This window comes from Cuculus canorus, chromosome 27 (assembly GCF_017976375.1).
Source record: "Cuculus canorus isolate bCucCan1 chromosome 27, bCucCan1.pri, whole genome shotgun sequence".
Taxonomy (NCBI): domain Eukaryota; kingdom Metazoa; phylum Chordata; class Aves; order Cuculiformes; family Cuculidae; genus Cuculus; species Cuculus canorus.
Window position 1 is genome coordinate 5371806 of NC_071427.1, and position 11515 is coordinate 5383320.

Consider the following 11515-nt stretch of genomic DNA (forward strand, 5'->3'; position numbering starts at 1 on the left):
TCTTTCTGTCTCTGTCCCCCCTCTCTGTTATACACAATTGTCCCATTACAAATATTCATGATTTACAGAGTGAACAAGCTGGGAAACTAATCACATTAAAAGTAACTCTTTATTTTCTTGGTTTCCTACTTCGATCCCATTAATTGTGTGGAAAAATCAAATATGTCAATGCTTTTACCAGCACAAGGGGGAAGCCGTTTGCCAGCTGCTCCTCTGCTCTTCCGGTGTGTGTAAGGTAGCGAAGGCGTGTTCACAGCCATGTTGCGTGTGATGAGTTTTCATTTCCATCCTTCCCACTGCGAGCCCTCATGCACGCCGAGAGCCTGTGGCAGTGGGAGGAGAAGGAGTCCGAGTCCGAGTATTCCCCAGGGAAGGGAAGGTCAATGGAGCTACTGAAACAGCCATAGTGAAAATTGCACTGGAACAGCTATGGGAAGACATCAAATATTTGAAAATACAGAGAATTTGGCAAGAAAATCGCTGTAAATCTGAGATAATAAATACGTGAAGATGGGGGTTCACAGCTTCAGGATATTTTCTGGCTTTCTGTTACTGGAGAAGGGAGAAATTATTCTTGTGTTCTACTACGTGTGCATCAGCGGTCAAATTACTGTTTTACTTGTGAAAAACAAAATTCTTGAAAACATGAGGAACAGCTGAGTCCACACTTTGTACCCGGCGGCGCGTGGCTGTGCCTGTGAGTCCAAACCGGGTCTTGGCTGCCCGTAAGGAATCCTTCCACAGGAGGGAGGGGGCACGACCCAGCCCTGGTGCTCTGAACTCTGCCCCATTGTTGGGGGACGCTGTGCAGAACAATGCACGAGCTGAGATAACAGCAGCTCCCAAATAGGTTAATTAGTAATTAGAGAAAGGGAAAACTAAAAACTGCAATGTGCTCTGCTGAACCTGCCGCTCAGCATCCCCGTTTGTCATCATCAGGTGGGTGAACGTGCTCATGGTGTTGCGTACAACCCGATGGTTAGTCTGAGGAAATCCGAAAATCCACTTCTCAGCTGGTTGCGTTCAAAGGAGAACAACCAGCTGGGAAAGGAGTGAGGGCTGCAGGCAAAGACCTGATCTGTGCGATCGCCCGCTGTCACCGCAGCTGGCCGATCGTTTCCCTGAGAGTCAGAGGGCGGCAGTGGAAAGTTCAGTTCAGCCGCAGAACTTTGCTTCAGCAGCCTGGTACATTTTTAGAGACTGGAGACGCCTCGAGCGTGGGTTCAGCTCGGGTCACTGTTGTACCCTTTAATAGCTGCACACACGTGTGCACACAAAAAGATCATCATCGCCTTAAAATACACGGTCGGGTTCTCAAACGGCATCAATGCCTTTTGTGTAACCGAATACTATTCCTGATTCACTGCGCTGGTTGGCTCCCAACTTGGAATTCCTTGTGGTGAATGTGGGGCAAGACGTTAAGTGTTAGACCGAGGAGTTTGGGTTTGTTACTTGTTCCTCATTTTTCTCAAGAAAATTGAATTTGTGAATGTTTTTTTTAGTTCTGTTGATTTGATGCTGTCTGTTTGGTGACAAAATCAGACACTGACGGTGGCTGTGAGCGTTTGTGAACAGGGAAGCTGACAGGATCGTCCTGTCTGTGCTATTTGTGTGGCTCCAAAAATCAGATTTTCAGGGTGAAGTGCAGCGATACCAGAGGCGATGTTGGTTAACAAACAGCACAGCAACATGTCAGCTGAGGCCGTGAGCTTTAAATGCGTCTGCTGAAGAGGACGGAGTAGGTGTGGGCTCTGGGGAAAAGGTGAGAGGGTCTCTCAGGGTTCCACGTGACGGATGCATTCCCATGGGCTGTGAAACTAGTCCTAGGCTTTGTATATGCAAGTTTATAGAGCTTGGAATACACAGCTGATCAAGGCCCTCCGAGCTGGGCTGCATGTGACCTCCTTTGCTGGAAGCCGGAATGTGTAGGAGATGAACTCCAAAGCATTGCAACACTGCATGAGGCATCTGTGAGGCACCCGGTAAAGCCGTGCTCACATGAGAGGGTCTGGAACTTGGATTTTCAAGCAAATATTTAGACTATTGGGTTTTTTTTCCTCCCTGTATGAAGTGGTGCGGCAAAGGTGTCTCAGGGATATGTGATTGTAAAGAGCTCTGTGCGTTACAGGGGTAAGATTGCTTGTTTGAAAAGAAAAGGTCCTGAATTTCTTTGTTGCATTACAAATGTGAGGCTTGAATTTGAGTTTTCAGCGACACACTGAGCCCTCCTGTTTTAATTCTTCCTTTTCAGAGGAACGTGTTTACATCAAATATAACAAATAACACCATAACCTGTATTCTTTAATAGGCCATCAAGAAAACGAAGAGACCTGGGCTCTGTGGCAAACGCCACCGTGGTGATACCCACCATCCCGTCCTCCCCAAACAACTCTGCAGCAGCATCCGAGAGTACAGAGGAGCAGAAACCTTTTGAAAAAGTGAAGTCCAAGGAATCTCTGGTTATCTCAGGCCTGCGGCATTTCACTGGCTATCGCATTGAGCTCCACGCTTGTAACCACGATGCTCAGGAATCCCGATGCAGCGTTGCAGCTTACGTCAGTGCCAGGACCATGCCAGAAGGTAATTCTCTTCCCGAGCTTTGCTTTGGGTTGAAGGCTGCTTTCAAATGCTGCTGATCCTGGGGGAGCAGTGCTGTCTTCGTGTCCTGGTGGGAAGAGATGATGGAGGAAGTAATGGCAGGTCTGAATTTTGTCAGACAGAATCATAGAATCGCAGAATGGTTTGGGTTGGAAGGGACCTCAAAGCCCATCCAGTTCCACCCCCTGCCATGGGCAGGGACACCTCCCACTGGATCCGATTGCTCCAACCTGGCCTGGAACCCCTCCAGGGATGGGGCAGCCACCGCTGCTCTGGGCAACCTGGGCCAGGGCCTCCCCACCTGCACAGCAAAACATTTCTTCCTAAGATCTCATCTCGCTCTCCCCTCTTTCAGCTTCAGACCATTCCCCCTCATTCTATCCCTGCAATCCCTGGTCAAGAGCCCCTCCCAGCTTTCCTGGAGCCCCTTTAAGTGCAGAAAATAAAGCTGTTACTAACCCTGGCCTTCGTTCTAGCTAAGGCGGATGATGTCGTCGGTCCAGTTACTCATGAACTGGTGGAAAAAAATACTGTGCATTTGAAGTGGCAAGAACCAAAGGAACCAAACGGTCTCATTGTGCTGTATGAGGTGAATTACGGGCGTCTTGGGGAGACAGAGGTGAGAGTTTCTGCTTGTCCCTTAACCCAATAAGTTTGGAGAAGTGGCTCCACCTGGGAGCCCAGTCTTTAATAGTCCTCATGCCTGTGGTGTTCTGTCCTATCTGCTTTCCCTGGGCGTGAACCAGTGTGACATAAACCTTCCCTGGTGAGTTTGTACCCTCTGGAGGTCGCTCTGTGACAGCATCCAGAAATAAAATCCTGCCTCAGAGGTGCCTGTTTGCAAAAAAGTGTGTCCACTTTGCCAGCTTTCCCCACAGAACTTTTCAAGAATTTTATTTCATTGGAGGACAGAAAATATACATCTAAACTTAAGTTGCTTAAAGAAAATAAAGCAGCTCTGCTGCCGCAGGAGGGCAGAGCTCTGTGCCCAGGGTGGGCTGCCAGCCCAGCTCGGGTTTCAGGGCTGAGCTCTCGCTGTAACCTGAGCTACCAAACTGTAAAACGCAAATCCAGGACAAACCACCACATGGGAAAAGACCTGAGCATCTGGAAGCCCTATTTGTGTGCATTTTCCGGACGGGGAGGCAAGGTAGAAAGGCGAGTGTACTGTCACAGAGCTGTGGTCCTCGCAGAGGCAGCTCACGCGATGCCCTCTCCTCCTCTGCAGGAAGCCCACTACTGTGTTTCCCGCAAGCATTTTGCCAGCGAGCAGGGCTGTAAACTCCGTGGACTGCAGCCTGGGAACTACAGCGTCCGTATCCGAGCTACCTCACTGGCTGGAAATGGCTCCTGGACAGAACCTACCTATTTTTATGTGGCCGATTATTGTGAGTTCAACTTTTCAACACAATTCCTGATAGAAACCCAGTGTATTTTGGAAGACAGGGGTTTGGCAAGCAGTGCACGGGGAACTGAGGGGGTCAGAAAATACTCATCAATGCATCTATTTTCAAGAAACTGAAATTGCTTAGAAATGTGTGACTTTCCTCCATGAGTCCTCGTTCCAATCAGCCCCACATCTGTACCTGATGTAGTCTCTCGTTTCATGTTTGTTCCAATTTATTCAACGGGGGGATTTTGTTGAGGAAAAGACTTTGATTTTGGAGCTGTCTAATACCTCCAACTCTCTCTTTCTCTCTTAGTGAATGCTCAGCCGAATATTGCTGTGATAATTGTTCCGATTATTTTTGCCATAATCATTGCTGGAATTATTGGAGCTGCTTACGTGCTTGTGAAAAAGAGGTGAGTGCAGTTTTATGTCATTTCCAAGTAACACTGCTGTGTTTATTTTCTAATTTAGGTAATGATTGCAATGCTAATCTAGTTTGGGAAATCTATTGTGCCTTTTGGAAGTGGGGATAGTTTGTATTTGCCAGATGCTTTGGGAATTAATCAAACTGCTTTTGGCTCTGATGTGTCAAAGGCTGCAGATGCGCTGAAGAATTTATGTCTCTCTTCCAGACAAACGGAAGGGCCAACTGGACCACTCTACGCATCCTCTAACCCTGAGTATCTCAGCGCCAGTGATGGTGAGAGCAGTGAGGGCTTTCTTCAGTGCCCTGTTTCTTGTGTGGTGGCTCGGGCAGTGCAGCCGCGTGGGGTTGGCGTTGTCCTTAGGCAGTTTTCCTAATCCTTGTTTAAAATGTGTACCCACAATATCCTGTGGCAGAGCCACACGAGGCTGCTGCGGAGATGTCTCTCGGCTCAGCTCAGAAACGTTTCCCTCTGCTCCACAGTCTACGTCCCCGACGAATGGGAGGTTTCACGAGACAAGATCACTCTGCTCCGAGAGCTCGGCCAGGGCTCCTTTGGCATGGTCTACGAAGGAATCGCCAAGGACATAGTGAAGGGAGAGCCAGAGACGCGTGTAGCTGTGAAAACAGTTAACGAATCAGCCAGCCTCCGCGAGCGCATCGAGTTCTTAAACGAAGCTTCTGTGATGAAAGGTTTCAGCTGCCATCATGTGGTGAGCATCGCAGGGTGCCTGGGGGATTAGCAAGTCCCGTCACATAACTAATGGTGCTTTGGTGCTCTCGAAGCTTGACGTTCAGCTTGCAAAAGTGACCTGTCTGCAGCGGCCATTGGTCAGAAAGAGCTGGGGCCTTTCTGTGTCGTATTCGATAAAATGCATTTTTCCAAACCTCCCAGCGTGACCGGGCTTCGTGGTGCTGTTCTGCATTCTTGTTCAGGGCTGTTGGTTTTGCTCTGTCCCCATCTTTTCACAGCTGGGCTCTTCCCAGTGTGCTCGGCTACAGCTTCGAGAGAATTTTGCACTTATTTTCTAGGTTCGCCTCCTCGGGGTGGTCTCGAAAGGGCAACCAACTCTGGTGGTGATGGAGTTAATGGCCCATGGAGACTTGAAAAGCTACCTTCGCTCTTTGAGGCCTGATGCCGAGGTAAAGACAAGAAAGAGAGTATCTGCTGTGCGACAGAGTAACTTGATTTGGTTTCTAATGCTGCTTTACTTATCACAGAACAACCCTGGTCGGCCACCACCAACGCTGAGAGAGATGATCCAGATGGCTGCCGAGATCGCTGACGGCATGGCCTACCTGAACGCCAAAAAATTTGTTCACCGGGATCTTGCGGCCCGGAACTGTATGGTCGCAGAAGACTTCACTGTGAAAATTGGAGGTAAGTAGTGTGCGACCAGGAGATCATTCTGTGGGTTATGTTTGGGCAAACATAGAAAGCCCAAGACTGATGTGGCAAACAGGGCGTTCTTCACTGCTCCCTCTGATAATGCAGCAAACATTTCTCTTTTGCTTCCCTGCAAAAGAATTGTATGGACTTCAGTAAGAACAGCATCTCCCCTAGAGCCAAGGCTGCTTTTCTCACCTTCTCAAACCTCTATCCAAAACGTTTGTTGCCTTCCCAGCCTAAAGCCGCCCAGGGTTATCTCACTGTTCTTTGCTTTCACAGGAGTTACAGCAAAGAAACTTTTGAGCGCAACAAACCACGTGTTGATAATCCTATCATTAAGCTAGATGCCTTTCAGAAGTCATTTATCTTCCACAAGAACCAGTTTTTAACCCGAACCCTTTTAGAAATAAGTAAATATAACATATAAAAATAAACTAAAATGCCACAGCACGGTGGTTTTTTGGAGCTCCTTGGACTGAAAGCCGAGGCAGTGGTATCTCAGGGCAGAGAGCTCTGGTTTACTTAAAGGAGATGAATACAAATAGTTTAGCGCAGAGGCTGTCGCTAAAGATGTTACGTCTGGAGTCTGTATCGTGGCTCTGTAGAAAATACGCAGAGAAAAGGGAAATGTTTTGAAAGTTAATGCCAAGGAGACAAATGAGTGCAGGTTGGGCTGAACTGGGTGTGTGGGAACAGCCTGGCGTCGGAGGGAAGGAACATTCATCTGGGGATGTTGCACGGTGACAGTAACATGGGAGGGGAGACATTTAACACATCCCTGTTGCTTTTCTTAGACTTTGGCATGACCAGAGACATCTACGAGACAGATTATTACCGCAAAGGAGGCAAAGGGCTGCTGCCTGTGCGGTGGATGGCGCCCGAGTCGCTAAAGGATGGCGTCTTCACTGCGTATTCTGATGTCTGGTGAGTTGTCCTCTGCAGGTCCAGGTGGATTCCACCTCAGGAGCTCCCTGCTTTAACACACATGGTTTAAATTGTGAGTTGTTGACTCCTTCAGAGTCCAGACAAGACAAAGCATTGTTTGAAACCCTCCTTATAGAAATATAGTTGAGTTCTTTTAAAGTACGTACTCTCCAAAATCAGACCATCACCTATAGATCTGCGGAATATTTCATTCTCACCGGGAGTCTTCTCTCTCTCTTAGGTCCTTTGGTGTTGTTCTCTGGGAAATAAGCAGTTTAGCGGAGCAGCCGTACCAGGGACTCTCCAACGAGCAGGTGCTAAAGTTTGTCATGGATGGAGGGTACCTGGATCAGCCGGACAACTGCCCAGAGCGGCTGTAAGTAGTGACGCGGGGACAGTCAAGCAGGTTACACTCTTTAGCTGAAGCGTAGCCTGAAACATGGCACTTGGGAAGGAACAAAACAGACCTTAGTGAGTCACCTCTCTCAGAAATTTAACCGGTGCATCCTTAGTGATCAGGAAATAGAGACCTGAGCCAGCCTGTTCCACTCGAAGGGAAATTAAACCAACCTGGACCTCACATCGTGAGTGCAGACGCAGGAGAAGGAGCACAAAGCACAGGAAAGACTTAAAATACAAATTAGTGCTGTGTCTATTGCCCAAACAGAGAGGTTTTCCTTCACTCCAGACTAGTGGCTGGCAGTTGGCTAAAGCCACGTGGCTAAGAGGCAGGAGAGCAGCTCCTTAATCCCAGCTCTGCTGAGGTTTTCTGTACTCATGTCTCTGTACGTAAATAGTTTTGAGAATTACAGCTGGTTTTTACCACCGTTTTTCAGAAATCCTGGTGATGGGGAGGATGGGGAGGCTGTGGCGAGCCAGGACCTGTTTATCCTGTCAAAGGCCTCTTCATTTCTGGGGCAGGCTCATTGCCCCGCTTGACGGACAAGGCGAGGCTGCCTGCAGGGTTAGCGGGGCAAGAGGGCACTGCGGGCAGACAGTGCAAAACACCTCACAGCAATGAGATGAGCTCCTGATGAGAAAAGCCTGCTGTCCCAGCTGTCTGTCCCACAGCCAGTTACAAACTCCAATTTGGAGCCGTATTTGTACGTCTGAGTTCTTTCTCGGTGGTGTCTGATAACGTACGACCTGTTGCCGCAGCCGTTCTTCAGCGTGGGATGTTTGCAGGACCTCTGTCCTCTGCCCAGGCTCCTCTTCTCCTTGAAGCCTTAGGAGCTTTGTTGTCTTCCAGGCTGAGTTAAAATTAAAAATGAACGTATTAAAAAGTGGGCTATAAGTGGGTGTGTGCATACACAGGGTATGTGAACTGCAGCTCCATTTCCTTTGGAAGCCAAGTTCAGAACAATTGAAGGAATTGGAAGGGATTTTTGATCTCAACAGAAATAGAGAAAAAGGAGAGTTAGGATCTACAGGCAAATACGGAGATCAGGAAGAGATTAGAGGAGCTGTATGGGTGGCAGGTGGTCTGACGCGGACACCGGGTGTGCTCCAGTGTGCGTGTTCCTCCTGTGCCTGACTCTGGTTTGTCCTGCTGTAGGCACAGCCTGATGCAGATGTGTTGGCAGTACAACCCCAAGATGCGCCCCACCTTCATCGAGATCATCGAGATGCTGAAGGAGGACTTGCACCCCAGCTTCCACGAGGTCTCGTTCTTCTACAGCGAGGAGAACAAACCTCTGGAGACAGAGGAGTATGAGATGGACTTTGAGAACATGGAGAGCATTCCCCTCGATCCCTCCTCATACTCACAGAGGGACAAAGTCCTGGGGCGGGACAATGGGCCCTCCATGGCCCTCAAGGGGAACTACGAAGAGCACATACCCTACACTCACATGAACGGTGGCAAGAAAAACGGGAGGATTCTCTCTATGCCCAGGTCGAGTCCTTCCTAACGCTTCCTGTTTGGCCCAAGGGTTGTGTCTGCTTTTCCCCCCTCCACAGATCTCAGGACTCTCGTTGTTGCTGCCACGTGGATGACAAACGTCCACAGGCTCTTTGGATTTTCAATCAGCTGATGATTAATACATGGGGTTTTTTTTGCCAAGTTGACTGGTTGTCAGTGGATTTATCTGTGAACGTAAATGGAAGAGGTTTCCATGGCTGCTGTCCCTTCTGTAACCATGGTTTCAAAACAGGAAGCCACCGTGTCGGTTGAACGGGAGGAGCACCCGCCTTTGCCAACAAAAGACGTGAAATTCTGCTACGATCTGAGCTACGGCCCAACGATGTGGAACAAACCTTCTGCAGGACAAAAGCGTTTCCAGTAGGATCCCAGGCTTTCAGGCAAACTCTTCACTACAGCTGAAGGATTCAACACATCGATCGGACGCGCCAGATCCTCAGATTGACCAATAGCTGCTGCTTTCATCCTTTTTAAATGAGTTCAATCCCAGGGGAGCGTGCGTGTGCGTGTGTGTGTGCAGTATCTCTACGTGGGGTTGTATGTCCAGCAAAACAGACGCTACTGGGATTTTGTACATATTTTGTATGTTCTCACAGCTTTCCTCTTCTCGGAAGCATGTTCTTATCTTTCCTCCCATTTCCCTGGAGTGACTGAATCCTAAACAGATTATTTTTATACTGAGGACTCTTGGGAGCAGGTTTTTGCTCATTAACAAATGAGGAAAACGTGCTGGGAGCCAAAGGAGCAGAAATCTGAGATTTGTGGGTACTTTCAAGACCAAACAAAGTTGCAGTCCCCTGACCTGAGACGCGGAGTGTTCTGTCCTCGCAGCATCGAATATATATATTGTTTGTTGTAACATATTTAAAAATGTCTTCAGTTTAAATTTTAACTTCATATAAATTATTGACTGTTCATGGTCCTTTTGGGGAAGGGAGAATCTGGGGGATTGTTTGGTCTTAGAGTGGTCCAAAGATTTCAGAATGAACTGATTTTAGCCGATTGCCCTTTAGCTGTGAAGCACACATTAAGTTTATTCTTGACAAGGCTTTATAAAAGAGTTTCGTGGTTCATACGATGCAGTCAGCGGCTCCAGCTGAAGCCCTGAGATAACGTGGTTGGGGCTTTGCTTGGTTGTTGGGGGCTGAAGGACACTGGAACATCCCAATCCTAAGTCCTGCTGCTTTGTTGCCCCCACATCCCTCGCTGCGCCGCAGAAGCAGCTGGCAAGAGGGGACGAGCAAGAACTCGAAGCAAGAAAAGCCCGAGGCTTGCAGCTCTGCAGGTGAAGCAGAAACTGGACGGGAATGTGGTTCGCTGCTGCTGTGCAGGCATCTGGCGCCGTGCTGCTTGCCGGCTGCCGCTCTTTTCCTGGAATACTCGCACTGCATCCTGCTCACTTCTGGGACGCGTGCGGGAGCCACTGCTTTCGGCTCTTTGGGATGTCGCCTTCCGTCTGCTGGACTGTGCTTTGTTTGCTGCTGTTTGCCTAAAAAAAAAAAAGAACTGATGAGCATAAAATGATTGCGAACATAAATGTGGCAGGAGGGAGCGCGGTGGCAGGGAGAGGTGCTGCCCTGAGGAGTGAAGATCAGCGATGCTGCAGGCTGCTGTCGTGCGGGAGGTGCTTCTGCAAGGGGAGGGAGACGCTCCGTCCTCCTCCTAGGGAGGCCCAAGAACTGGTTTGTGCTCTGCCAGGAGAAAATGAGGTTTCCCTGACTTGGTCAGAGCGGGGCTGCCAGGCTGATGTGGGGTTTTGATTCCAGCCTGGGTGGTGCTGCGGATTTCTTCCCGAAGCCGATGAGAGCTGCGGTCTGTAGGGAAGCGCCTCTCCGAGCCCATCCCATGCTGTAGCTCAACAGGTGGATGCGGCATCAGGGCAGGATGCTGGGCTCCGTGCCCTGGTGGGATCCCATCAGTTGGCATGGGAGAGGGTGCAGGCTGCTCACAAGTTTAGTGGGAAATAGGCAGCAGAGGGTAAGGAAAAGGCCTCGTTTACATTTCTTCTGCTTTACGAAGTAGAACTGCTCAGCAGCTCTGTGCACCACCACAGGACAGGAGACTTCCTCACTCTTTTCTAAGAAAGAGAAGCTTTTCTTAGTAGAAATTTTTTTAATTTATTTTAATATCTAAAACACCGTAAAAAAAAAAAAAAAAAAAAGCCACAATTTGTTTTCTTACACACAGAATCTGTAAATTTGTACCTGTAAAATCCCGGCCGGTGGGTGTGGTGGGATTCCTTCTGTCCCGTTCTGGTGCTGTCTACCTCAGCGTTTCTTATGGATGTTTTTCATACTACACACCTCTCAACCTGGTGAAATATTCTGGTCTGGATCTATTGTGAATCAGGGAAAATCAATATTGGCTGATTGCAATGCTGGGGACCATTCACTGCAGGGAACGGGCAGGAGAGCGGCTCAGCACTGTTCATCATCGCTGATTGGAGCAGCGGTGACCAAAGGAACCGATGCCCAAATCTGGATTCGATATCCTGGTACCATCCTCCGGTTCTGAAGTGATGCAAAAAAAGGAACAGAAGAGCCATTTAAATGTTTGGACTTTGGTGACCCAGAAGGAGCGTTCCCCTTGCTTCTGGAGCAGTATGGAGCAGGGACCGTGTCCAGCCTGTGTTGCTGGAACTGGATTTGGGTGTCTCGGTCACTGCCTTTCTCACTGCACAGGGGTAACAGAACCCATCCCGTGGGATGTGACCTCCTGGCATCCCCCTTCCCCAGCACGTCCTGGTTTGGGTAACGTTTTAAATCACAGTGACCGTAACTGTGGGAATAGATCTTTTATACAAACAAACATCGGAACCTTGTGTTGAGTCTGGCTTTTCCATCTGGTTGATATTGGTTGACCCTCTGA

At 48.8% G+C, this 11515-nt stretch overlaps 1 protein-coding gene across 1 annotated transcript in view; it reads left to right on the forward strand.

Moving 5' to 3' along the window:
* INSR (insulin receptor) overlaps positions 1 to 10166 on the forward strand; it is a 47311-nt gene extending 37145 nt beyond the window's left edge. The window contains exons 11-21 of the mRNA XM_054050238.1: positions 2309 to 2580; positions 3075 to 3217; positions 3827 to 3986; positions 4302 to 4401; positions 4621 to 4688; positions 4896 to 5125; positions 5445 to 5555; positions 5634 to 5793; positions 6597 to 6726; positions 6968 to 7102; positions 8282 to 10166. Coding sequence (XP_053906213.1) covers positions 2309 to 2580; positions 3075 to 3217; positions 3827 to 3986; positions 4302 to 4401; positions 4621 to 4688; positions 4896 to 5125; positions 5445 to 5555; positions 5634 to 5793; positions 6597 to 6726; positions 6968 to 7102; positions 8282 to 8636 — 1864 coding nt within the window. The 3' untranslated portion in view covers positions 8637 to 10166. The remainder of the gene's footprint in view (positions 1 to 2308; positions 2581 to 3074; positions 3218 to 3826; positions 3987 to 4301; positions 4402 to 4620; positions 4689 to 4895; positions 5126 to 5444; positions 5556 to 5633; positions 5794 to 6596; positions 6727 to 6967; positions 7103 to 8281) is intronic.
* The last annotated feature ends 1349 nt before the right edge of the window (positions 10167 to 11515 follow it).